This window comes from Rattus rattus, chromosome 3, assembly GCF_011064425.1.
Source record: "Rattus rattus isolate New Zealand chromosome 3, Rrattus_CSIRO_v1, whole genome shotgun sequence".
NCBI lineage: Eukaryota > Metazoa > Chordata > Mammalia > Rodentia > Muridae > Rattus > Rattus rattus.
Genome location: NC_046156.1, coordinates 15,324,990 through 15,351,195, shown reverse-complemented (window position 1 = coordinate 15,351,195; position 26,206 = coordinate 15,324,990). Strand labels below are relative to the sequence as shown.

The 26,206-nt window shown below is 41.8% G+C and overlaps 1 protein-coding gene across 1 annotated transcript in view; it reads left to right on the top strand.

Moving 5' to 3' along the window:
• Col24a1 (collagen type XXIV alpha 1 chain) overlaps window positions 1–25,714 on the top strand; it is a 255,521-nt gene extending 229,807 nt beyond the window's left edge. Inside the window, 5 exon segments of the mRNA XM_032897221.1 lie at window positions 11,601–11,666; window positions 13,175–13,343; window positions 15,883–15,992; window positions 19,201–19,416; window positions 24,244–25,714. Coding sequence (XP_032753112.1) covers window positions 11,601–11,666; window positions 13,175–13,343; window positions 15,883–15,992; window positions 19,201–19,416; window positions 24,244–24,390 — 708 coding nt within the window. The 3' untranslated portion in view covers window positions 24,391–25,714.
• The last annotated feature ends 492 nt before the right edge of the window (window positions 25,715–26,206 follow it).

The window sequence follows — 26,206 nt, the reverse complement described above, 5'->3', positions numbered from 1 at the left end:
TAATCATATGGAATGTCTTTGTTTTCTAATGTCTATTGCTAATGTCTAATGCCTTTTTCATTGAGCTGTTGTTTGCACAGGCCATGGTTAAAATGATGGGTGCCTTGGCATCGTTAAGTACCAGCCTCTACTGGTCCTCATTGTATTCCTCACCCACATATGATCAGAGAAGGTAGACCACTCATTGCGTTCTCTCATTCAGTCTTCTGTTGGTGAACATGTAAATTGTTTCCAGTCTTTGCAAACACAATCAGTTAAATGTCCTGTCAGTACACCTATCATTTTATATATGTAGAATATCCTTAGGACCAACTGCAAAGGTGAGATGTAGTTAACCAGCATCCCTTCCAGCACCCCCAGGAAAAAGCACCTAAGAGAAACAACTCAGAGTAAAGAGCTATTTTGACTCTGTGTTCAGAGGTTCTGTGAGTAGCCACTTGGCTACATTGTTTCTGATGTCACCAAATATCACATGGTAACCAAGTGAGGGAAAGACACTGACATCCCAGACCTGCTTTAGACCAGCCTGGCCTTGAACTCATAGATCTGCCTGCCTCTGCCTCCCAAGTACTGCCCACCACTACCTGTCCCAGACCTGCTTTAAAGTCATATTCCTGACAACATAGCTTCCTTGTATAAGACCCCATCACCAGAAGGTCATACTAGTGGCCAAGTCTTTCTTTTTTTTTTTTTGATGGGTTATGTTTTTGTTTTTATTCAATTCAAACTAGACCCTAATTTATCTTTTTACCTTCAAATTAAGAATGTTATGTATTTTCCAAATGTATGGAGATTTTCTAGCTGTTTTTCTGTTTTTGATTACTATTATAATTCTTTCATTGCTACAAAATACCATTTATATGATTTTTTTGCATTTCTTTTTTTTTATTAACTTGAATATTTCTTATATACATTTCGAGTGTTATTCCCTTTCCCGGTTTCCGGGCAAACATCCCCCTCCCCCCTCCCCTTCCATGGGTGTTCCCCTCCCCACCCTCCCCCCATTGCCGCCCTCCCCCCAACAGTCTAGTTCACTGGGGGTTCAGTCTTAGCAGGACCCAGGGCTTCCCCTTCCACTGGTGCTCTTACTAGGATATTCATTGCTACCTATGAGGTCAGAGTCCAGGGTCAGTCCATGTATAGTCTTTAGGTAGTGGCTTAGTCCCTGGAAGCTCTGGTTGGTTGGCATTGTTGTACATATGGGGTCTCGAGCCCCTTCAAGCTCTTCCAGTTCTTTCTCTGATTCCTTCAACTGGAGTCCTATTCTCAGTTCAGTGGTTTGCTGCTGGCATTCGCCTCTGTATTTGCTGTATTCTGGCTGTGTCTCTCAGGAGCGATCTGCACTTCTGCACTTCTTTGCTTCATCCTTCTTGTCTAATTGGGTGGCTGTATATATATGGGCCACATGTGGGGCAGGCTCTGAATGGGTGTCCCTTCAGTCTCTGTTTTAATCTTTGCCTCTCTCTTCCCTGCCAAGGGTATTCTTGTTCCCCTTTTAAAGAAGGAGTGAAGCATTCACATTTTGATCATCCATCTTGAGTTTCATTTGTTCTAGGCATCTAGGGTAATTCAGGCATTTGGGCTAATAGCCACTTATCAATGAGTGCATATCATGTATGTCTTTCTGTGATTGGGTTACCTCACTCAGGATGATATTTTCCAGTTCCAACCATTTGCCTACGAATTTCATAAAGTCATTGTTTTTGATAGCTGAGTAATATTCCATTGTGTATATGTACCACATTTTCTGTATCCATTCCTCTGTTGAAGGGCATCTGGGTTCTTTCCAGCTTCTGGCTATTATAAATAAGGCTGCGATGAACATAGGGGAGCACGTGTTTTTTTTATATGTTGGGGCATCTTTTGGGTATATGCCCAAGAGAGGTATAGCTGGATCCTCAGGCAGTTCAATGTCCAATTTTCTGAGGAACCTCCAGACTGATTTCCAGAATGGTTGTACCAGTCTGCAACCCCACCAACAATGGAGGAGTGTTCCTCTTTCTCTGCATCCTCGCCAGCATTTGCTGTCACCTGAGTTTTTGATCTTAGCCATTCTCACTGGTGTGAGGTGAAATCTCAGGGTTGTTTTGATTTGCATTTCCCTGATGACTAAAGATGTTGAACATTTCTTTAGGTGTTTCTCAGCCATTCGGCATTCCTCAGCTGTGAATTCTTTGTTTAGCTCTGAACCCCATTTTAATAGGGTTATTTGTCTCCCTCTTGGTCTAACTTTTTGAGTTCTTTGTATATTTTGGATATAAGGCCTCTATCTGTTGTAGGATTGGTAAAGATCTTTTTCCCAATCTGTTGGTTGCTTTTTGTCCTGACCACAGTGTCCTTTGCCTTACAGAAGCTTTGTAGTTTTATGAGATCCCATTTGTCATTCTTGATCTTAGAGCATAAGCCATTGGTGTTTTGTTCAGGAAATTTTTCCAGTGCCCATGTGTTCCAGATGCTTCCCTAGTTTTTTCTTCTATTAGTTTGAGTGTGTCTGGTTTGATGTGGAGGTCCTTGATCCACTTGGACTTAAGCTTTGTACAGGGTGATAAGCATGGATCGATCTGCATTCTTCTGCATGTTGACCTCAGTTGAACCAGCACCATTTGCTGAAAATGCTATCTTTTTCCATTGGATGGATTTTGGCTCCTTTGTCAAAAAAATCAAGTGACCATAGGTGTGTGGGTTCATTTCTGGGTCTTCAATTCTATTCCATTGGTCTATCTGTCTGTCTCTGTACCAATACCATGCAGTTTTTTTCACTATTGCTCTGTAATACTGCTTGAGTTCAGGGATAGTGATTCCCCTGAAGTCCTTTTATTGTTGAGGATAGTTTTAGCTATCCTGGGTTTTTTGTTATTCCAGATGAATTTGCAAATTGTTCTGTCTAACTCTTTGAAGAATTGGATTGGTATTTTGATGGGGATTGCATTGAATCTGTAGATCGCTTTTGGTAAAATGGCCAAGTCTTTCATATGTGGACCTCTGAGTCACTATCCAGATCCAAACTCTGCTGAATGATCAGCATATGTACATAGCACATTTTGGCTCAGTATATGTAATCTGAAAATTGCCATTTTAAGCACATATAGATGTACTTCTGGCATTGCTAATATCTACAGTTTTGCAACCGGTATCACCATCGGGTTCCAGACCCTTTCTCATCTTCCCAAGCTAAAACTCTGTCTTCAAACCAAGTAAGTCCCAGTTTTCCTTCTCTCAAGACCCTGGCAACCACCATTCTCCTATCTCAGTGAACTTGGCTAGTAGGTATTTCATACGAGTTAATCATGTGACATTTGCTCTTCTGTGGTTGAGTTACTCTCGTAGTATTCCTTGTCATAAGCAAATGTCAGAATTTCATTATGTAGGCCTAAATTATATTCCATTAAATTTATACAACATTTGGTTTGGTTTATCAAGATGAATGCCTACATGGCAGCCATCTTTTGGGCCTTTTGAATAATAACACTATGAGCACAGGTATATAAATACCTGAGCCCCAGTTTCTGACACATTGGGTGCATAGCTGCTAGTGAAATTGTTCAATCACACGGTCATCCTATAAACTTTGGAGGGACCGCCATGGTGAGATAAACAGCATCTGCCCACTTCCTTTTAAGCACTGGGCTTTTGGTTTGGCTTGGTTTTTATTTTTGAGTTTATAATTACATTTTCCCTTTCTTTTTCCTCCCCACAAACTCTCCCATATGCCTCTCCCACTCTCCTTGAAATGCATAGTTTTTAGTTTTTTGTTTTTTGTTTTTTGGTTCTTTTTTTTTTTGGAACTGGGGATCAAACCCAGGGCCTTGTGCTTCCTAGGCAAGCGCTCTACCACTGAGCTAAATCCCCAACCCCGAAATGCATAGTTTTTACTGCTGTTGCATACATTGTGTGTGTGTGTGTGTGAGAGAGAGAGAGAGAGAGAGAGAGAGAGAATATATATATATATATATATATATATATATATATATATATATATATAAAATTCAACACAGAATTAGGTTGTCTAGTAGTACCACATGGTCAGCCCTGAAAACATACATACAAGTAGAGTTATATGAACAGAACAGATTGTTTATAATAGTAATTTGTATGTTTAGTATATATATATATGTATATATATGCATTACATATGTATATATATTAATACAGCTTAGTAATATATAGTAATATAGTTTAGTAATAGATACAAATAGTAATATAGTTTAGTAGTATATATGTAACTTATATAAATACTTAGGATTATAGTATAAGTTTAATATATATTGTATTATATATTTAATATATATATTACTAAACATAACTTGTTCTGTCATATACTTGTACATATGTTTTCAGGGCTGACCGTGTGGCACTAGAAAATCTAACTCTGTCTTCTTCCCCAAGAAATGCCACCCGTCCCTATCCCTATTCTTCTGTTGCCTGTATCTCTTTGTGAACGGATTAGAACTCATGGGCTTTTCTCTGCCTACTTGGTTGTGTTGGTTGGTGTCATCCTTGTTAAGCTCATGTTTGGGACATCATGGTAGTGAGATTTCTGGGTTAAGGCCTGCTCAGCCAGACGGAGACCATGCCTGGTACTGGAAACCTAACTGCTCAGCACTAGTGGGTACTGTGTGATATTGGAAGCATAGCTATTGGATATTGGACACTGGAAGAAAATCTACAGCCACTAATTTCCTAAACCAATATAATTCCTAGCGACAACCTATAGCCATTTGTCCTTATACCCCCAGTTAAGTGTAGTCTTCACCCCTCATCAAAAAACTGTCCTGGGGTTGGGGATTTAGCTCAGTGGTAGAGCGCTTGCCTAGCAAGCGCAAGGCCCTGGATCCGGACCCCAGCTCCGAAAAAAAGAAAAAAGAAAAAAAACTGTCCTTTGCTGCAGATAGAGACTACTACAGAAAACCATAACCAATGAAACTTTAGGGCTGTGGAGGCCAGTCCCAGTGGTTTGGTACTGTGAGACAGGATCTTGCTGGGTAGCCCAGGATGACCTAGAATCACGGTGTAGCCTAGGCTGACCTCACGCTCTCAGTCACTCTCCTCTTCATCCTTCCAAGTGCTAGGATTACAAGCCCTCCACACCCAGACGAGTGCCCTCTCCATCTCTGGAGGAGTTGGGGCAATACTTAGGATTAAACCCAAGACCCCACATATAATAGACAACTACTTGACCACTAAGCTATGTCCCACCCCACCCCGCTTTTTCTTTTTTACACCAACCATCCTAAAGGTTATGAAGGTATTTCATTGTGGATCTAAATTTCATTTCCACAAAGAAGTGTCAGTTAACTCTTTGTACACATTCTTTGAAAATCATTTCATTCAAGTCTTTTACCCGTTTTTAAAAACTGGAGGGCATGACTTTACATCAGTTGGTTGTCAAAGTTTTGTATAGATTATAAATACTAACCCTGTATCTGAGATGTGATTTGAAATGATTTCCTTCATTCCATACACTGTCTCTTTAACTCTCCGGACAGCACAATCTGTCTACCATTTTCTCCTCTTAATCTTGCACTACCAAATACAACATCATGAGCGTTTTCCAATTTTAGCTTTTATATTAAAGTCATTGACCCCTTCTCGGGGAGCACTTGTTAACTGTGTGTAGAATATGAGGTCTGGCATGACTTGTTTGCATGTGGACACCTTGGGCCACGGCAATCTGTTAGTCACAGGCTCTCCTTTTCTTGTTGGATGGGCTTGGCACTCTAGCCTAAACTTTGAGCACAGATGGGACGTGTTTCTGGGTTCTGCTTTCCACTCATTTAATCCGTGTGTCTGTCTTCTAAGAATGGAGAATGGTTTTGACTGCAATGGCTCTGAGTGCACTTAGGAGTCAGAAAGTGACTCTAAGACTCCCATTTTGTTCTTCGGGATTTCTTTGTCATTGCTATTGGGTTTTCTGTTTGTGTGTGTTTGCTTGTCTTAGTTCACCAAGGGCTGAAACTCGTTATGTAAGCCAGACTAGCTTCAGACTCCTGATCCTACTGCCCAGGCCTCTTCAATGCTGGGATTACAGTTGTGCACCCCAACACCCAACTCTACTTGGCTCTTGCTTACTGCTTTGACTAATTGAAGTCTAGACTACCGGTATGGTTTAAGTGTGAAATGTAGCTCACAGCAACTCATGTGTCATGGCTCCTACTGGTGGCACTGCTTTCAGTAGGTTGGAGTGGTTTGAAAAGAAAATGGCCCCCATAGGCCTGTAAGGAGTGGCACTACTAGGAGGGGTAGTCCTTATTTGAGTATGTGTGGCTTTGTGTGAGGAAGTGTGTCACTGGCTCTGAATCTACATACAGAACTCTCAGCTACCTCTCTAGCTCATGTCTGCCTGTGTGCCACCGTACTCTCCCCCATGTTGATAATGGAATAATCCTCTGAACTGTAAGTCAGCCCCTATAAATGTTCTCCTTTTAAGAGCTTGTCATGGTCGTAGTGTCTCCACAGCAATAAAACCCTAAGACAGAAGTTGGAGAAGATATGGTTGACAGAGGAGAGTCACCAGAGTTCTGCCTTTGGAGATTGTAGCCCATGTCCATTTCTGCCCTAAACTCCCTGGTTCCTGGTCTGCTGAGATGGAAGGAGTCAGCTCCAGTCCTACACTTGAGCCACCATGAACTCTGCTGTGCTGTCCCCATCGTGATAGACTGTATCCATTCGAACCATGAGCCAAAATAAATATTTCCTCCCTTAAGTTGTTTCTGTCAGGTGGCTAGACACAGTGGTGAGAAAAGTAATATGTTACCCTTGTTTTGGTTGTTGAAAAGGGTCTCACCATATTTTCTCCAAGCTGCCCTGAACCTCCCCAGTACTGCGATTATAGGGATGTGCAACCACTCTCAGTTCTATACTCTTACATTTACCTGTAAGTGACTCTTACCAAGTCTCTTGATTTATTACTATGAATTCGAGTTATTTTTTAATTTATATATGTGGTGTGTGTGTGTGTGTGTGTGTGTGTGTGTGTGTGTGTGTACATGTGTGCTTATTCAAGTGTATAAACAGGCTCACGGTGTGCATGTGTCGGCCAGACGATGTGTATTGATGCTTACCTCTCACTTTTTTGAGACAGTCTTTTGTTGTTCACTGATGTGTGCACCTGGCATACATGTTTCCAGGGATACTGCTGTTCTCCCTTTCCATCTCTAGGACCTATAGGAACATCATAATTATAGAAACATGCTACCATGTCCTTCTCTACACATATGTGCCATGGCCTGAAAAGGCAAGAAGAGGACACCAGATCCCTTGGAATTGGAGTTACAGATGGCAGTTAGCCACTTGGTGTGGGTACTGGAAGGTGAACTCTGGTCCTCTGTAAGAGCCACAAGCACTCTCAACCACTGATCCATTCCTCCAGCTCCTCAGTAGAATTTTTCTACCCAAGGCAAACTAGTATTAAATTATCTCGATTTTTGTTTATCTGAAAAATGTGTTGATTTTCCTTCATGTTTAAGCATTTCACCTGTCTTTCAACACTGAATGGTGCCACACTGCCTTCTCACACGGTGTGGGTTCTAAGAGAAATTATCTATTACTCTGAGTGTCTCTTGGTTGTGATAAACCTCTCCTGTCTCTGCTTTTAGCATCCTTTTTTGTCTATATTATTGAATATTCTGTTTGTTTGTTGGTTTCCTTTGTTTTAGTTTTGTTGAGGTAGGATCTCCTGAGATGGCTCAGGTTTCCTATAACTTACTATGTGGCCCAGGCTGACCTCAGATTCCTGATCCTGTTGCCCAACTTCCCACCATTTTAAACCTTAAGGGTAAGGGAAGTTCATGGAGTTCTTTGATATGCATATTAATGTTTCTCACCAAATTGGGCATGACGGGAACTATTATTTAAAGTATTAGCCCCTCCCCTCCCTCTCTCTTTCCATTCTCATTATACCGGTTGGTCTGCTTGACAGGGTCCATCAGACCCCTGAGTTTCTGTTCATCTTCATCCATGTTTTTCTTCCTACTCAGACTAGATCATCTCAAGTCTACTGCTGAGTCTGTCCAGTGCCTTTTCATTTCAGCCACATTCTTCAACTCCATAGTCTCTACCTGGTCCTTTTCTATGTGGCTTCTGTTACATTGAAACTACTTTGGAACCTTCTACTTGCTAAGACATGTGTATCATTCTTTAGTCCCTTAGGAACAGTTTCTTTCTTCAACAATAGCAAAGTCCATGCCTTTGTTTTACACAATCTGGGCTGTCTCCCAGATACTTTTTAGTTATTTTATTTTACGTGGAGCATGCCTGTCAGTCTACACTTGCAGAGGTCAGAGGACAACCTATGCAGCCAGTTCTCCCCTCCACCACGTGGGTCCTGGGGATTGAACTTAGGTCATCATGCTTGGGGGCAGGCATTTTTACTCTCTGAGCCATTTTGCTGGCTCCTCGGAGAGTTTCTGTTGACTGCTTGTTTCCCTGAATAATGATATGGTCCTGTTTCTTGCATGTCTTGTAATAGTCATATTTTGGAATTCACAGGGGAAACTGATCAAAGACTCCCTTCAATACCCAAATATGACAAATGTTGGAGTTCCTCATATAAATTGGTATAGCTTGCATATGACCTACAACGTTTAAATTATCTGCAAATGTTCCTGTAAACTTTATGTCATCTCCAAATTACTTACAAAAATACAATGTAATAGACTATTTGCTACAGTTTATTGTTTAGGTAATAATAACCAGAAAAGTTTATAAATATTCAGTACAGGTAGAGTTTTTTTATACTTTGGGTTGATCCTGAAGATACAGATTCCTCACACACACAGGACCAACTGCAACTGTGTCCTTGTTAAAAACGAGACATTTCCGATTCTACAGTGTCACACTTCTGGAAATCATATTCCTGCACTCAACCACAACTTACTCTTGTTGCTTTTCGTTGATGTTGGTTGACATTCCTGAATCATGAATCTCCACATTCTTTGCTATGTGTGAATATTGATGTGTCTGCTCAGGTCCACGCACAGTTAATTTCTGTTAGAGATTTCCTACTAGGTTTTCTTAGACATCAGGGGTGATCAGGCTACCTTTTATGCTCCTGGGATCTGTATGTAATTGTGGTACCATGTCAATGTTCAGCCAGGCAGTTGATCATTACACCTGCTGTCATGGAGCCTCGAGATCAGCCAACGGTGAGGGCTTAGCACTTCTTAGGACTCTCTGAACACATATGTAGTGCTAACATCACATGGAGTTCTAGATTCTAGAATATGGTCAGACTTTTGATAGTCTCTAAGGACACTCTCTAGTTTTTCTGTGGAAACTTTCTGTTTCCCTTAGTGGTTGCTTCATTCCCTACTGCTTCAGATAAAGTTAAAAACCTCCCTGCATATGCTTTTGGAAAACGCTCCTGTTGAGAGCCTTTTGTTGTACTGGATGACCTCTGGATAAGGTAAAATAAAGATGGTCTTAGATATCTTCCTGGGAACCACCAGAAAGGTCAAATAAAGACAAGGTCTGGGAAGTAAAATTCTTCCTATGGCTATTACATCCTGCAGTCTGTTTATTTTGTCAAAATTTGAAATCATAAATTTGGCTTTATAAACCCTCTGGGTCTTATTCGTCCTTCTAAAAGTAAACTGTGCCGAGTTATAAGAGGAGAAATGACTGCTCTGATGATCCCAGTGTAATTAATAAAGTGATACTGGGAAACACTGACCCTCTGACCCACTGACCCACTGACCACAAAACTATGTGAGCATCTTACCTTCCATCATTAATCTAACAGTAAAGATATACAAAAGCAAAGGGTAGCACTGCCCTTATGGGTTCTTTATTTGATTTATAAAATAATACATAGGAATATTTTAGTGACCTTATTATACAATAGATGTGTTATTATTTTAAGCAATTATTAAGTCTTTTTAAATTTTACGTTTGTATTTCTACTTTGGAAATACCAAAAGTTCTAACTCATCCAAGTGAAAGTCTCCAAGTGAAGGTGCTCAGTTAAACTTTCGGTTGGTTGGGTTTTGTGTCTTCGGGTGCTGAGGATGGAACCCATGGCCTTTTGTGTTTGGAGAGTTACCCCTGAATTACAGCCCCAGTCCCACTCAGTCATATAAAAAGTCCAAGAGCATTCTGATTCTGAAGAGTTGGGGAGCCACTGGGCTAGGTGTTCTAGTCAATAGTTTTAATCACACGCCAGGAGCCAGCATGGCAGCATGCACCTGTAATCCTAGCAATGGAGTTGCTGAGCCAGGAGAGTGACTTCAAAGACATCCTGAGTTACATAGCAAGATTTTAGGACTGGCTAATCTACAGAAGAGTCTTAGTCTAACCTTCCCTGCTCCTCAAAGAGGTCATGACCCATAGGCTTTAGCCAGAGTTGTTACTTCCGCTTGAGAAGCCCTCCCCTTTGTCTAGCCACTACCCAACTTCCTTATATCCACTCAGACAGTACCATCCGAAGGCAATGTTTCCTCACCAAAGTCTTGCACACCCCAGTATTGACACGCACTTTCTCTCGTAGTCCCATGAACTTTTCTTTCATCGCACATGGCCCACTTATCCTTGTGTGGCTTTAGATCACTTGATCTGTGCTTGTCTCCCCTCTAAGGTTAGCCTCCAGGAGAACAACTTCCTTCCCTGCTTAGCACGTTCTCCTCAATCGCTGCCGTCGTGTTTGGAGATCCGTGTATGCGGAACAAGTGAATTATTTTCCAATATGAAAACCACATGTGAAGACGAGTGGAAAAAGTAGTTTTTATTGATTGTTCCATCATCTTAAATGACTCTTCTGCTTGCTAACCATGGCTTGAGAATGAACTGTTGATAAAGAGCGTCTATCCTACGGGCATGCAAGAAGGATACCTCGGCATCATGGTCATTCTGAGCTAAATCAGATGCCTCAGCTCACTCCCAGGACCTTTATTGTGCGAGGGGATTGTGTTTCATTCTTCTTCCGTGTGTGTGTGTGTGTGTGTGTGTGTGTGTGTGTGTGTGTGAGTGTGTGTGTGTGTATGTGTATAAAATTACAGAAAGACTATTACAAATGGTTGTGCTAAGTTTTTCTCCTAAAATATCTTTTTTTTTATTAAGTGCAGAAGCATATTGAGTTTGTGCTGTGTTATTTCTTTTGGGACTAATAGTACATTTTCCAACTTCAGAAACTGTTTTTTAAGACCACAGAAGTATCAGATTCTCCTGTTGCGGCAACTACCTCAGGACAGTAGTATTTTAGTCTACTTTCCTTCCAAGAATAGAACTGTTAAAAAATTACTACACTTATTTGTTCTTCAGTGGACAATTTATTGCGTGAGGGGGATCGTGTTTCATTCTTCTTCCATTGAAGTAATGATGTGCGCATGTTTTCCTGCGGCGGGGACAAACAGCTTACCTTGGTAAGCTCTAGACCGAGTCCTGTTTGAGTGAGACCTGTGGGATCTGGATGGAGCCAGCATCCTGTCTTTCGTATGAGATAGCTGAGTCTTACTTGCAAGATCTGTCATCACGAGTTGCAGATTCCATTCAGATCAACCTAGTACATTTCACAGCAAGGCTCCCAGAACAAACTGAACAGAGCTCCTCAGAACACTGCCTTGATTTTATGATGCCTACCTCAATCGTATTTCTTTTTTTTTACACAGAGACAAATGGATATCAATGCTGCTATTGGAGCTCTGATAGAATCAAATTCTGCCCAGCAGATGGAGGTGACATATCCAGTTCTATTTATATTGGCAGTTTCGCTATTCAAATCAAACAGAGGGATTTTTTTTTTTGAAAGTCAAAATTCGGCATTATCTCAAAGATTATATTTAAAACAGAAAATCTGGAACTATTTTCAAGTATCATAAAACCGAAATATGTGTACAGGGTGTTTCATGAGAAAAATATTGAAACAAAAAAATACATTTTAAAGGACTTATTGTCAGGTATTTGCTACTGTTTGGGGGCGTAGTAAGTAAAGTTAACCAAGCCCCTTGTAGTTGGCTTCGCCGTGATTACTTAACCATTTGGTCTCAGAGAGGAGATAAAAGCTCTTCTCCCTTTTTGCTGAATCTGGTCAATTGTCTATGTTTATCTGCAAACAAGTGCGCATGTGCATACAGTATAACGTAGAAAAGAGAAGTCAAGAAGCCTAATGTTAGAGCATGAGGAAGTCTCCAGGCACATGGAGGACACAGCTTATGAGCGAGGATGCAAAGCTAATTGCTTTTCTAGTTCTCCTTCTGTTGTGGGTTTTTGTTTTGGCTGGCGGATAAGTACATAAAATGTATTTGATAGTAAATGCATAAACTCCAATGTGATGGTCCACCCCCTCAGAGCAGCTGTTCTAATCATACAGGAGATGCTGTTCTAACCACACAGGAGATACTGTTCTAACCCTACAGGAGACACTGTTCTAACCATATGGAGATGCTGGTCTAACCACACAGGAGTCACTGTTCTAACCATACAGGAGATGCTATTCTAACCATACAGGAGACGCTGTTCTAACCACACAGGAGATGCTGTTCTAACCATACAGGAGATGCTGTTCTAACCATACAGGAGACGCTGTTCTAACCATACAGGAGATGCTGTTCTAACCATACAGGAGATGCTGTTCTAACCATACAGGAGATGCTGTTCTAACCATACAGCTGTTCTAACCATACAGGAGATGCTGTTCTAACCATACAGGAGATGCTGTTCTAACCATACAGGAGATGCTGTTCTAACCACACAGGAGATGCTGTTCTAACCACACAGGAGATGCAGTTCTAACCATAGAGGAGGTGCTGTTCTAACCACACAGGAGACGCTGTTCTAACTGTACAGGAGACACTGTTCTGGAGATGTTGTTCCAACCATATAGGGAATCATTACCTTAAATAGTCTTTGGTTCTGGTTAATTTCAGTGTGATTTTTTTTTACTTGCAACATTTTTAAGTAAAGTCTAAAATTTAAAACTCTAGTTGTTTGATGTGGAGTTTTAAAAGCATGATTCAGTAGGCATAATAATTCTTTAAGTCTCTTGTCAGCTTACAAACTAAACTTTGACCTCTGATCAGGATTCAGGATGAATAAGTTGATGTACATGGTTAGCTATAAAAATATGTCCTCTCCTTTCTGTTCCAAGCCCCCTAAACGCAATTAGACCCACAATCTCATTCTGCTTTGCCCAGGTCGTCATTGGGGTTTGCTTGCTTATCTGATTCTTATGCTAACTTGGCAGAGTTACCAGAACACTGAAGTGACCTTCCTCAGCCGTGGTACAGAGATTTCCAAAACCCTGGCCTACCTTAGCAGTCTCCTGAGCAGCATCAAGAATCCTCTTGGCACACGAGAAAACCCAGCACGGATCTGCAAGGATTTGCTAAGCTGTCAGTATGAGGTTTCAGACGGTGAGTCCTTCCAGTCAGAGTCCCAAGTCCAATTGAGTCCTTTCCAAACATTCGGGATCTGTAATGCTCTCACTTCTCATCTCTGTCATTCTGATCAAACATCAGCAAGACCCACCATAAATTCACCAAGACTGAAACGGTCTTCAAGGAACTTGTGAAAATACCACCTCCCCGTGCTTTGTTCACACGTCGTATTTGCAAAAGTGTACATCATATTTAAATCAAAACAGGGAAGTGCAACGTTAGGGGTAGTAGACAAGAATCCACTAGAGCCCTTGCTAATTCAAGACCATCAAAGTTCACAACTTTTTTTATTTCATATTCCACAGCACTCCCTAAAAATGTCATTTAACAGAACTTAAATACACTTCAGGGGTTGGGGATTTAGCTCAGTGTAGAGCGCTTGCCCTAGCAAGCGCTAAAAGCCCTAGGTTGGTCCCCAGCTCTGAAAAAAAAAAAAAAAAAAAAAAAAAAAGAAAAAAAATAAATACACTTCAACTAGAATTGGCGAATACCAAATCAGAGTGGTTTATCATTCCCTCAAGTACGTTGGTCAGGTGTATAAAAGTGGGTTTAGAGAAAATCGTTAAGGAAACATTTTAAACCCAGAGGATCAGTCACCACTCAAGACAAACACTAACTGCCAAAAATTATTTCATTTCCTTTTTCATTTTTGTTTAGTCTGCGAAAACCTGTACAATAAATATTATATCTTTTTGTTTTACTAAAACCTTAATTTCCAGAACATTTTCAGTGAAGTTGAGTCCAGCCAGTCCAGTTTTGCTTTTCACAGATTAGTCAGAAAAGTGAATCTTGTTTATGATTGGATTTATAGGACAGATACAGTGAGGCAATGCGACATGAGAGTTCAGAATTTACCTAAGGAGTGGCCTTCAATGGAGCAAAGGACTCTGAACCTTGGGCAAAAAAAAAAAAAAAAGAAGTGACGAAAAGACTTTAAGAACTGATGACATCACAGGGAGTTGGTCCTGATGGAATAGAAAAAGAAAAACTGTTGATTGAAGAATAAGAAAGTATAAGCAGGAAAAGCAGAGATCTGAAGTGGCTAAGAGGGTTCAATTGGAGAGCAGGTTATGGTGGACAGCCTCGGACATTAATGGTTGGAGTAATGACATTGGAGTGTCAGGAACAGAATAGAATGGCCAAGTGTTTACACGGGTTAAAACAAAATACCAAGAATGAAGTTGTATGAGTAGTGGCCCCGAGAGACGATAATGGATGATACGAGATGGTGATCATTTCGACACGGACTGTTTTAAGGGAGAGCATGCATAGGGAGGATGGTCTGAATTGTAGCAGCCGGAGCGACACCTTCCCATGTCCAGCACTCGGAGGCCAGGGCAGAACTGGAATGAAAGAGCTAAAAGGAGACGCAATGCCCCCAGGGCAGAACCAAAGTTTGTATTGGAACCTTTAGGGTCAAAAGAGACATAAGACGCCTAAAATAGACGTAAGATAAACCAATGATCATGTTATCATGAAACTCCTATCCCATCACCGTTGTGCGACCTGCTGCCTGAGTTCAAAGCATGGCACCACACAGACAACATAAGGTTGATGTTTTATTTAGACGAAAATAGCTCACACAGCAATAGGGGGACAATCTAGAAGATACGATGAGCAACTTCCTTCCACCCTGTGACTCCCAGGGGCAGCAAGCTCAGCACTCCTGAGCCGCCCACCTCACGGGCACGCCTTCACGGACACCTTCTCAGCCTGTCTGTCATTTTGACTAACGTTACAAAATGTCTTTCAGATTGGTAGGTGCTTGAAAATACAGTTCTGGGTAACACTTTCTATGTGGGTATAGCTTTCTATACCCACATATTCACTCACTAAATGTCGGCGTTTACAATTGGCTATGTATGTTAATAGAGGTGTCAAAATGTGTCGACATGTGTCCATGTAAAATCCACCTCTTTCAACTTAAAGGGAATAAGAGGTAGATTGTTCTGGGGCCGTTTTGAGTGGTCATGGCCGAGGAACACAGACTTAGGTGTTACCCCAGATTCAGTGTTCCAGTGTGGGAGCAGTTTTATAAAGTTTTATGAACTTTTCTAGTTTTCCATGACAAAGAAAGTCATAAACGGAGGCAAGCGTACAGTGCACTGGTGCGTGCATCATAGAGGAGGGCAGTGTGAGACGGGAGAGCTTTTCTGCAGGCTCCGGCTGCTGTGGGGTAGCATTCTTACCTCCTGGGTTGGTGGAAGCTAATGGTCTGCTAAGTCGGTGGATTCTAAAGGGCGTCTATCTGTCAGTCACAGGGCATTAGTCCAGACATAGTGGGGGACAAGGAATGGCTGTTCTGGGGAGACTAGAGCTAGCCCAAGAGCAGGAGATTAGCACCTGGACCTGAAACATTCCAGTCTCTCCCCAGTACTGAAATGCTAGTCAGTCAATCAATCCCTGCAGACAGAGCTTCTTTCCAGGAGATTTTATTCATAGATGTGACAATATGCAAGTTCATACCATTTAGTATGAGATTGAGATAATTTTGTGTTTTGTTACAAACTAACAGGAAAATACTGGATTGACCCAAATCTTGGATGCTCTTCAGATGCCTTTGAGGTTTTCTGCAACTTCAGTGCTGGAGGCCAGACATGTGTATCTCCTGTTTCTGTGACAAAGGTGTGTACTGAATTTTAGAACATGTGCTTGTGTATTTTACCCGTGTATTTTACAGGAACCTTTTTAATGCCATCCTATAATTGCTGCTTTAATTTAAGACTGAAACTTAAAGGTCGCCCTTCACCATTCTCTATCACATGTGAGAAATATTTTCATTGTTAAAAATATTTTAAAGATTTATTTTTGTTATACATAGAAATGTCTGCCTGCATACATATGTGTGTGTGACGTGTCCATGCTTGGTCCTTGGAGGGGTGAGAAGAGGATATCAGATCCCCTGGAACTGGTGTTAGGAATGGTTGTGAGCCACCATCTGGGTTCTGGGAATTGAACCCAGATCTCTGCATCAATTGTTGTTCTCCATTGAGCCACATCTCCAGTTCTAAAAAGAGAATAATTGTCATGTATCTTGACAGTTTGATTGTGTGTTTCATGATCGATTGGGCATGGTGTGCTCCCTAAAGTGTGTGCAGCACAGCGTTGTTTAAACCCACACAGACCTTAGTCTCCAGCCAGCTGCACCTGTGCTGATCAACAGTCCACAGCCACAACTACGACTTTGTTGAAAATTGTATCATCAGTAAAGAAACCTTGCTACAAAAGCTTGCTGCGTCCCGATGATTAGCATTTAAAAAAAATCTCCTGTAAACATTCACTGGATACTATTTTTAAGTTTCAAGATTCATTCTGAAAATGTGCTCTGAAGAATGAATGTGGGTTTGTTTCATGCCACAGTAACAGTTACAAGTATCATTAAAAAACCCAAAGCCCAGCTCTATTTATAACACCTTGAAATCAAAATTGTAATTCTTTCTTTTTCTGATTAGACCAGCTTAGAGCGTTTTCTCATGTGTTGGCAAAGAGCTAACACATATGCCTATCGTGTGTTCCATCCATCTTTAGAAGACTGAAAGGCACAGTCCACAGTTGGTTTCTGTGTAGTTCCTCCTTTTGCTGAGCATGGCTTTGGAGTATGAAATCTCAGTCGTCATTCACCGCTGTTCCTAAGAATAGAAGAAAGAGCACTGCTCTGTCCCCAGAGGATTCATGTTCTCCTAACTAGAGACACACTAGTTCTCTGTAAAATATACATGTCCACACCCTTGCCCTCAAGGTTTCAGAAGTTGCCTGAGGATTTTCATACAGATTTTTGTGGACAAGAGATAAAAGAAGGGAAATGCTGAACAAGTGAGAGAGGAACAGTGAAGAACAATGTGATATCTGGTCCCACAACTGAATGATTGCCCTAGTGATAGGTGATAGGAAGAGCAGCAGACAGGAATGTGTGCTGGAGAACACTCTGGAGACAAAATGACAAGCTACCGAAGGGCTTGCTGCACTCTGGGGTACAGGGCTTTGTCACTGTCTCAGTTAGGGTTTTACTGCTGTGAACAGATACCATGACCAATGCAACTCTTATAAGGACAACATTTAATTGGGGCTGGCTTACAGGTTCAGCGGTTCAGTCCATCATCATCAAGACAGGAGCATGGCAGCATCCAGGCAGCCATGGTGCAGGAGGAGCTGAGAGTTCTACATCTTCATCTGAAGGCTGCTAGCAGAATACTGGCTTCCAGGCAGCTAGGATAAGGGTCCTAAAGCCCACACCCACAGTGACACACCTCTAACAGGACCACACCTCCAAATAGTGCCACTCCCTGGGCTAAGCATATTCAAACTATGACAGTTGTTTTCTTTTTGTTTTGGTTTGGCTTTGTGGTTTTGGCATGAGAACTTTTATGTTAAAGAATAAAACTGCTAATACCAGAGCCAAAACAATATTAATAAACACATTACAAGAGAGTTACAGTCAAGGTTTTGAAAAAACATAATTGTTGACTGCTTGATCAGGCTTCAATAGTTATAAAACCTACCAAGCTTAACCTCTTTACATCCCTGTCAGGTGGGTGCCACACCCCCACGTAACCAACAGGCGACCACGGCTGAGCAAGGCTGGTTTTCTACACCTGCCTGACCTGGATCTTAAAAGCAAAATCGATTACTTAAACTTTCCTAAGGAGCACCCTCCCATGCTTTGGTCCTGATACCTTAATTTTTTCATTTACTTCCTCTCTTCCTAGAGTTTTTCTTTGATATCTTGTTTTGATTTGCTTTTATTATGATTTCTGTTTTGACATTGGTTTTCCTTTTCTGGTGCTTGTGGTCCTAGGGTTCAAGTGTAAGGCTAACAGGCTACTAAGCAAGCGCTCTACCGCTGAGCTGAGCCTCTTGTTGGGATTTTCTCTCTCATTGTAGTTGCTTTACTATCTTCTAGCATCATTGGCTCCTAACTGATATTTTCCTAACTTTCCATTTGTAGATGAATTAAAAATTCCTTAGTAGCATCTACTTCAACTCACATTGAACCTGTAACCTTCCTTGAAGAAGTCTCACGTGGTGGTAGTGGTGATGATGATGGTGGTGGTGGTGGTGGTGGTGATGGTGATGATGATAATGGTGGTGATGGTGATGGCTATTATGCTGACAGTGATAGTGATTCTGGTAATGATGGTGATGGTGGTGATGGTGGTAATGTGTAGGGCTAAGGAAACATTTACCTCTCTTTCCAGATGTGGGACTCGGCAGTCAGACTGTCTCCTATTTTTCCCTGTACCATTCGTGTTATTCATTAAGCTTCATTAATGCATTTTCCCCTTAGTAAACATTTCTTTTGGACATACTGTTTGCAACTACTTTAAGATTTTGGCAAAAAAAAATATATAAATAAATAAACTTACTCAACCAAATCACTTTTCCCAAAGCTGTATCGTATCTTTTGAAACTCACATCGAGCTAATTTCAAGTGAAGAGTCTCATGAAGACATACTAAAGCATGATTGCCAAGCAAGTAGCAGTTATTACTGTTTTGGGGAACACTGTAAAATTAATTTATTATATACAGTAGCCTAACAATATGCTATGGTTCATACAGACTCACAAGAACCTCTCGTCAATATCCTTTCCTGGTCCGTGCCCACTGCCATCACCTTGGTAGCCTGACTTGACAGTGTTTCCACCCTGATAACCAGAAAGAATCACACAGGTCTTCACTCCTCCACCAGAAGCCAGCGATTAAACCTTTGCCGGACAGTACATCATCTATTGGCATGCAAATTCCAAATTTCTCAGGCCCTTCCGCAAGTCTCCCTATATCAGATGTTTCTAGATCGCCGTGTTTTCTGACTCCACTCTTGTTTCTGTGACCTAGTTGGAGTTTGGAGTCGGCAAAGTACAGATGAACTTTCTTCACTTGCTGAGCTCAGAAGCCACCCACATCATCACCCTTCACTGTCTAAACACCCCAAGGCGGACCGGCACGCTGGCGGATGGTCCAGAGTTGCCTATTAGTTTCAAAGGATGGAATGGTCAGATTTTTGAAGAAAACACTCTACTTGAACCTCAAGTCCTCTCAGATGACTGCAAGGTAAGAGAACGGCACTTTGAGAAATGTGGCTTAAAATGAAGAGGGGAGGGCTTTCCTTACAAACTGAAACTTCAGGAGAATGCCCTTGTAAAGTCCCTGTCATACCTATGTTTCCATAAGCAATCATCATATATATGTGTACATATGTATATATGTGTATGTTAAGTATATGTATATGTATAAACATATATATACATGTTGCTTACACATGTATATACATATTTATATATACATAATTTATACATAGATATCTCAGAGAGATAGATGATAGATAGATAGATAGATAGATAGATAGATAGATAGATAGATAGATAGATAGATAGATGATAGATTGATACCTAGATGCATAGATAGTCATATTTTGTTATGTTAATAGATAGTCATGGATTCTTGTTTCAGTTTCTGAAACAGGGTCTTTCGATGGATACCCTTGAGCCTTTTATATATCCCAGGTTGGCCTTGAACTCACAGAGATCCATCTGCCCTGCCTCTATCTCCCAAGTGCTACTATGCCCAGCTTATTCATGGATTTTTAATGTGCCTTTTTAAAGATTTATTTTATTTTTAAGCTCCTTTTTATGTGCACGAATGTTTTGCCTTTATGTATGTATGTGCGCCATATGTATGCTTGGTGCCTTCAGAAGTCAGAGTGAGCACTGGATCACCCGGAACTGGTGTTACAGATGGCCGCGAGCCACCATGTGGGTGCTAGGAACCAAACCAACATCCTCTGCAAAAAGTGCAAGTGTTCTCCACTACCTAGCAGCCTCACCAGCCCCTCGTTTAACTGTGTGTATGTGTGCATATCTTTGTGTGCTTGTGTATACGAGTACCCGTGGAAGCTAAGAGAGAGTGTCAGATCCCCTGGAGCTGTAGCTATAGGCGATTGTGATCTGTCTGGTGTGGGAGCTGGAAGCCAAACCCTGCAAGAGCAATCTGTGCTCGTGACTGATGGACGATCTCTCCAACCCCTGCTCGTGGATTCTTACATGTAAAGCGAACGTTGATGTGTAGATGTTACTCCTCGGATAAAATAATTGCATCTGGATAGACGAACAGACAGACTAGAGATCGCCTGGTCAGCTGACTGATATGGCACGCACATAAATATAGTTACTTCATGTTTTTGAGCCCTAGATCTTATTGATGCGTGGGGGAGACAAGTCATAGAATTGTCACTCTATTTGATTTTACTAATTCTTACACAAACAAAGATGAATAAGGTTGTGGACTGACTGGCCCTTTTGATGTTTGACTCTAGCTCTCGGTGTTTTTCTATTGAAACGAAACAATTAAAAAAAAAGAAATGAAGCAATAGATACTGTGGCAAATTTAACTGTATATATGTGCTCTTTATTTCATTAATTAATTTAAGTAGCTTCATTTCCTGCCCTGATATATAATTCGGCCCAAGATTTAACATCTCTTGCCCTTCCTTGGAGACCATCCCTTCATAACATGTCCTTTCATAGGTAAACGGGCAAACGTGGATCGCTCGGTTCTCTTTTCTTTGAAAAGGGCAGCATCCCCAACAAATACATTGCAACTTTTACTCCTCCCCCTAAACATTCAGTGTTCGTCAGCATCTCTGAGGTGCAATCTGAGCTCAACCGCAGTCAGGCCTACTTCCTGGGTTGGGCTTTCATTGGCTGCTACTGTCTTCCATGGCCAAACTCATCTACTTATCACCATACCAACAACAACAGATCCTACTGTTTATTGATTTTTACATTGTAATTGGCCATCTAGTACACAGACCATTTTATTAATCTTTATGTTTGTAAAGAAACATCAGTCCAAGGCAGGCTTGGTAGGATACACTATAAGCCCAGCAGTTACGATGTGGAGACAGGAGGATTAGGCATTCAAGGCCAGCCTGGGCTGCATGACTACATGAGACATCTCCTAGATAAACAAGATGTGAGGGAAAGTCTCATTGCCTCAATGTCTCCTGCCACTTTCCAGGGGGTGTTCCCAGCCCTGTGCTAGGCTGACGTCACAACCAATTACCTCGCACCTATACTTGGTGCATTTGTTGTTGTGACCTTACGTTCCGGTGATGTCGTGTTTTCTCTGCAGTGCCCTTCTCCACTTCTCTCACCATCTGGAAGTTTCTGGCATTCTTTAAGACCTAGCTAAATTCTGAATGTCATAAAAAACATTTCCTGATTTCTCTAGCAATAAAGAATCTAGTCTACACATCCTTTCTGCACCATGTATCTTGCCCTTACTGTACGCACAGTCTGTGTACTAGATCTTTCTCTTACTATACACTCTCTGGCTGCACAATGTATTTCGCCCTTACTGTCTGCGGGCTCTCTGTGGGCCGTGTCTTACCCTGACCATAGATGGTCTTTTTGCATTACTTATTTATGTCTCTTCTTCCCAGTCAGGTTGCTAAGCTATTTACTTCAGACGTCAGAACTAAGTTAGTCACCTTTATACTTCCCAACCTGTCATAAAATTAGAAGTGACAGTTCATTCAATTATGCCTAATGGGCAGAAGCATGTTCAGTGTCCTGCTTGACAGGTTAGTGAATGCATCTCACAGTCTTTCCAAGTTTTAGGTCTGGTTATCATGGCAACCTTAGGACATCAGACAAATAACTTACTGGTCAACGTCAATGGTCTTGGCTTTGACATGAAAATATTAGCTTAACTAATCACTAAAGACCCTTCTGATTTTAAAATTCAGACCATGACAAGACTGTGAGCAAGTAAATTGGCTTCTGACTAAAAACCTTCCGAAACTTAGGCAACTGGGTTTCTCTGCTCCCTTGTGTTGAATATTTAACACAGAACATTTCATGACAGCTTTTGGCCATATCATTTATCATAAACAGCAGAAGCTGCAGCAATGGGAGAGGCAGAAGGCTTTGGAAGAACAAAGAAGAAAGCTGTACAAATAGGAAGTCCGGGATTTGGAAAGGGGAAGGGAACTCAAAACAAATCGATATGATTATCCTTTAACTGCTTCTAACTGAGGCAATCCTAGTTATCTGCTACCTATAGATAATGACTGTGATAATCAGTCCTCCTTTACTCAAGGAAAGTGACCACCCTGAAGAAAAACAGGGAGAGGGAGCTAGCAGGAAGGCTTAGTGGTTAAAGTTCTGCTGCCAAACTTGAGGACCCAATTTTAATCATTGGGACCCATGTGGCAGAAGGACAGAACTCTCTCATTGGTTTTCCACTGACTTCACACACACACACACACACACACACACACACACACACACACACACACACACACACACACACGAAAAAGGAACAGATGGGTCAGAACCCTATTGGGAATCCTGCAGACTTTTAACTCCTGTCTGCTACAGTGATCTGCAGACACCAGAGGCAGAGGCTGGCATTAGCTTCTGGCAGCAAAACTCAGAAGACAGTGCTATTGCAGAGAAAGAAAGCCTGGTGTCTTCGCTCCTTTTCCTGATGCCGTAGTAAAACCCTCGGGCACAAGCAACTTAAGAGAAGAAAAGGTTGATTTGGGTCAGAGCTGCTCACATGTAGTCACAGTACCAGGGAACACACATGCTAGTGCTCAGCTGGCTTTCTGTCATACATAGTCAGGGATCCCCTGTCTAGGAAATACTGCCACCCACTGTGGGCAGGTCTTCCTGACTCAACGTAATACAGATAATGCCCTACTAACATGATCGGAGGCCAGTCTGCCAGATGATTCCTGGTTCTGTTGACAATTAACACTACCACAATGGGTCTGGTCGTACAGGTCTGTACCTACAGCCACTCAGGAGACTGAAGCTGGAGGACCATATGTTCAAAGCCAGCCTGAGCAGTTTATTACCTTGTCTTTACGAATTAAAAAGAAAAAAAAATGTGCTGTGTTAGCATAGCAGGTAGCATATTCGTCTGATCAAGACATAAAGGGTCTCAAGGTGTAGCCCAATGATAGAATGCTTGCTGGCAAGTGGAAGAACTTAGATTTAATCTCTAGTGTGGTGTGGGTGGAGAGAGAGGGAGGGGAAGAAGATATGGGACAGGGAGGAAATAAGAAAAAGGAGTAACCTAGACTTCCAGTGTTTTGATGACTAGAATTACTATGTATTTAGCATTGTTCTAATGTTTTCTATTCTCTTTAGCTCTCTCTCTCCTCTCTCTCTGTCTCTGTCTCTCTGTCTCTCTCTCTCTCTCTCTCTCTCTCTCTTCTCTCTCTTCCCCCTGTCCCTCTCTCTCTCCACCCCATCTCTCTGTCTCTCTCCTCTGTCTCTCCCTCTCTCTGTCTCTCTCTCTCCCTCTCTCTGTCTCTCTCTCTCCCTCTCTCTGTCTCTCTCTCTCCACCCCCATCTCTCTGTCTCTCTCCCTCTGTCTCTCCCTCTGTCTCTCCGTCTCTCTCCGTCTCTCTCTCTGTCTCTCTCTATCCCCATCTCTCTGACTCTCCCTCTGTCTCTTTCTCCCTCTGTCTCTCTCTCTGTGTCTTTCTGTGTCTCTGTCTCTCTCTGTCTCTCTCTGTGTGTCTCTCTGTCTCTCTATCTCTCTGTCTCTGTCTCTCTCTCTCTCTCTCTCTCCTCTCTCCTTTCTCCTCTCTCCCCCTTCTTCTCTCCCTCTCTCCCTCTCTCCCTCTCCCCCCTCTCTTTCTCAATGAGTCTTCATAGACCCACACTGGCCTCAAGCAGGTTTCAGGCTTGTGTTCCCTTCCCCAGCTGCAGAGACTCCCGCATGCACCCCAAGGGCGGGCATCACTGTGTCTCTGCATATGAAAGGAATCCCCACTGTCTATGAAGGGTGTTGTTTGTTGAGCTCTGCCTTGGACTCCTTCCTTGGAAAAGCAGTTACACAGGAAAGCATGTTGGTCTTTTACAGATTCAGGATGGCAGCTGGCACAAGGCGAAGTTCCTCTTCCACACCCAGAATCCTAATCAGCTTCCTGTGACCGAAGTGCAAAACCTTCCTCATCTCAGAACCGAGCAAAAGCACTACATCGAAAGCAGTTCTGTGTGCTTTCTCTAAGGCCTCCCGGGTCAGCCCGGAGGCCATGCTGTTGGTCAGGTAATTGCAGAGAGGAACATGTAGACAGAAAGGTACGTCATTGTGAAATGTGGGGGAGGAGAAAAAAAAAGACAGGGGTTAAATCTTAAGAAATCTCAGGAAGAAACAATTTCCTCCTAAGGAGAAACGGCATTTTTAAAGGACTATAACTGATAATGTATTTAATTCTCTTAATTTTTTTTTTATTGATCTGAGTTTTCGTAAAGAATTCCCTAGAACTGAAGTTGTATAGACTCGGATTTCTTGAGGGTTTCCTGTGCTTTCGTCCCATCAGACAGCTGGAGCTGCAGGCCACCATGGAGCAGTACTGGATAGTGCTCCAAACGTGGGATGTTTCTGTCTAAAGCTTGCAAGCCACAGTCTTCGGCACCTTCTCGTCCCAAACACTAAGCTGTGTTCAGGTCCCCCATGGGCAGATAAAATCTTAGCGGTGCACACTACCTCTTTCGTGTTTCCTTTTTGGTGTTGCTTGGTGCTGTTTCCCAAAACAGGGTGCTGTGGCTGTCATAGGACTATTTTATTTCTTTCTTCATCTCCGATATTAAGAGTGTATGTACTGGTTACATCAAAATATGTCTTAATTGTTAATACTTATTTCCACTTGTTTGGTGTCATGCTTAATAACAAGTAAAGTTATTTATGCAAGGTCCTTGTTTGATTCTAAAACTCTCTCTGTGCACACGGAATCAAGGCCAGCATGCTGTAACTCGTGTGTATACACAAGAGAGCTGGGGCTTTTCTTGTTGTTTTTCTTCTTTAAATTGCTGTAAAAAGTACTTTAGGCCACTTATATCCAGTGGTGGGTATGGATTAGAAACTGGTGTTTGTGATATACTGTTTTTATACTCCAAGATCATCTGGAATGATATTTTGTGTATATATATATATATAAATATTGTGTAAAGTTTTAATTCAGCCAATCCTTTGAAAATTGCTGCTGTTCTAAATTATGAAATGTTGTATTTATGCTTTGTAGAAAATTCTTGCTTTGTAGTACCCAATGGTTTTTTTTTTCTTTCACTGCTCTGAAATATAATGTTAGTGTTCAAAAGAATTTTACAGTCTTTAAAGCAACGTCGTACATGAGGGGATCTTTTTCCACTAAAGCTAAACTAAGCCCATTCAGTCTTTCCTTGTTGTCACGGAACAATGTTAGCTCAATAGTAAAGAAAAAGAGTTTATGTCTCGTGCTGTGTGGAGAGCCTGTTGCTCACCCATTACAAGCATCCTGTTAACCTCGGCAAACCACGTTTACCCATCTATAATAAAGAGGTGCTTTAAATCATCTTGAATGTTTCCTGTCTGTCTTCATTTATTACCATAGTCACGTGTTACACAGAGCAACGCCTCTGCCATTCCGTACTTCCCGTATCCTTGTGGTTAGAAAATATGTGATATGATTACTGAAGGATCCCAGGAGCCTGTTTCCCAAACACTTTGAAGACACGGGACAGAAGCAACAATGGCCTAAGAGACGGTGGGTGGTTTCCAGCAAGGATGTCAGTGCCATCCGAAGGACAATGTTCTTACCAAAGGTCCTAGGAAAACCGAGTGGCCGCCTGCCAGCAAAGACGGAGACAGTCTCCTTCTTTGGTATGAAACAGCCCACCTGGGACCAGCGCTAAAAGACGCTCTCAAAGGAAGTGTACGAAACCTTCTCAGATTCTGATTTGATGATAGCTTCTGGGAATAATACCTAAAACACAAGAAGCAGCCAACAGGATGGTAGAAAATCCTCTGTATTTAATAGAGGATTAAATATGAAAAGTGTCTAATG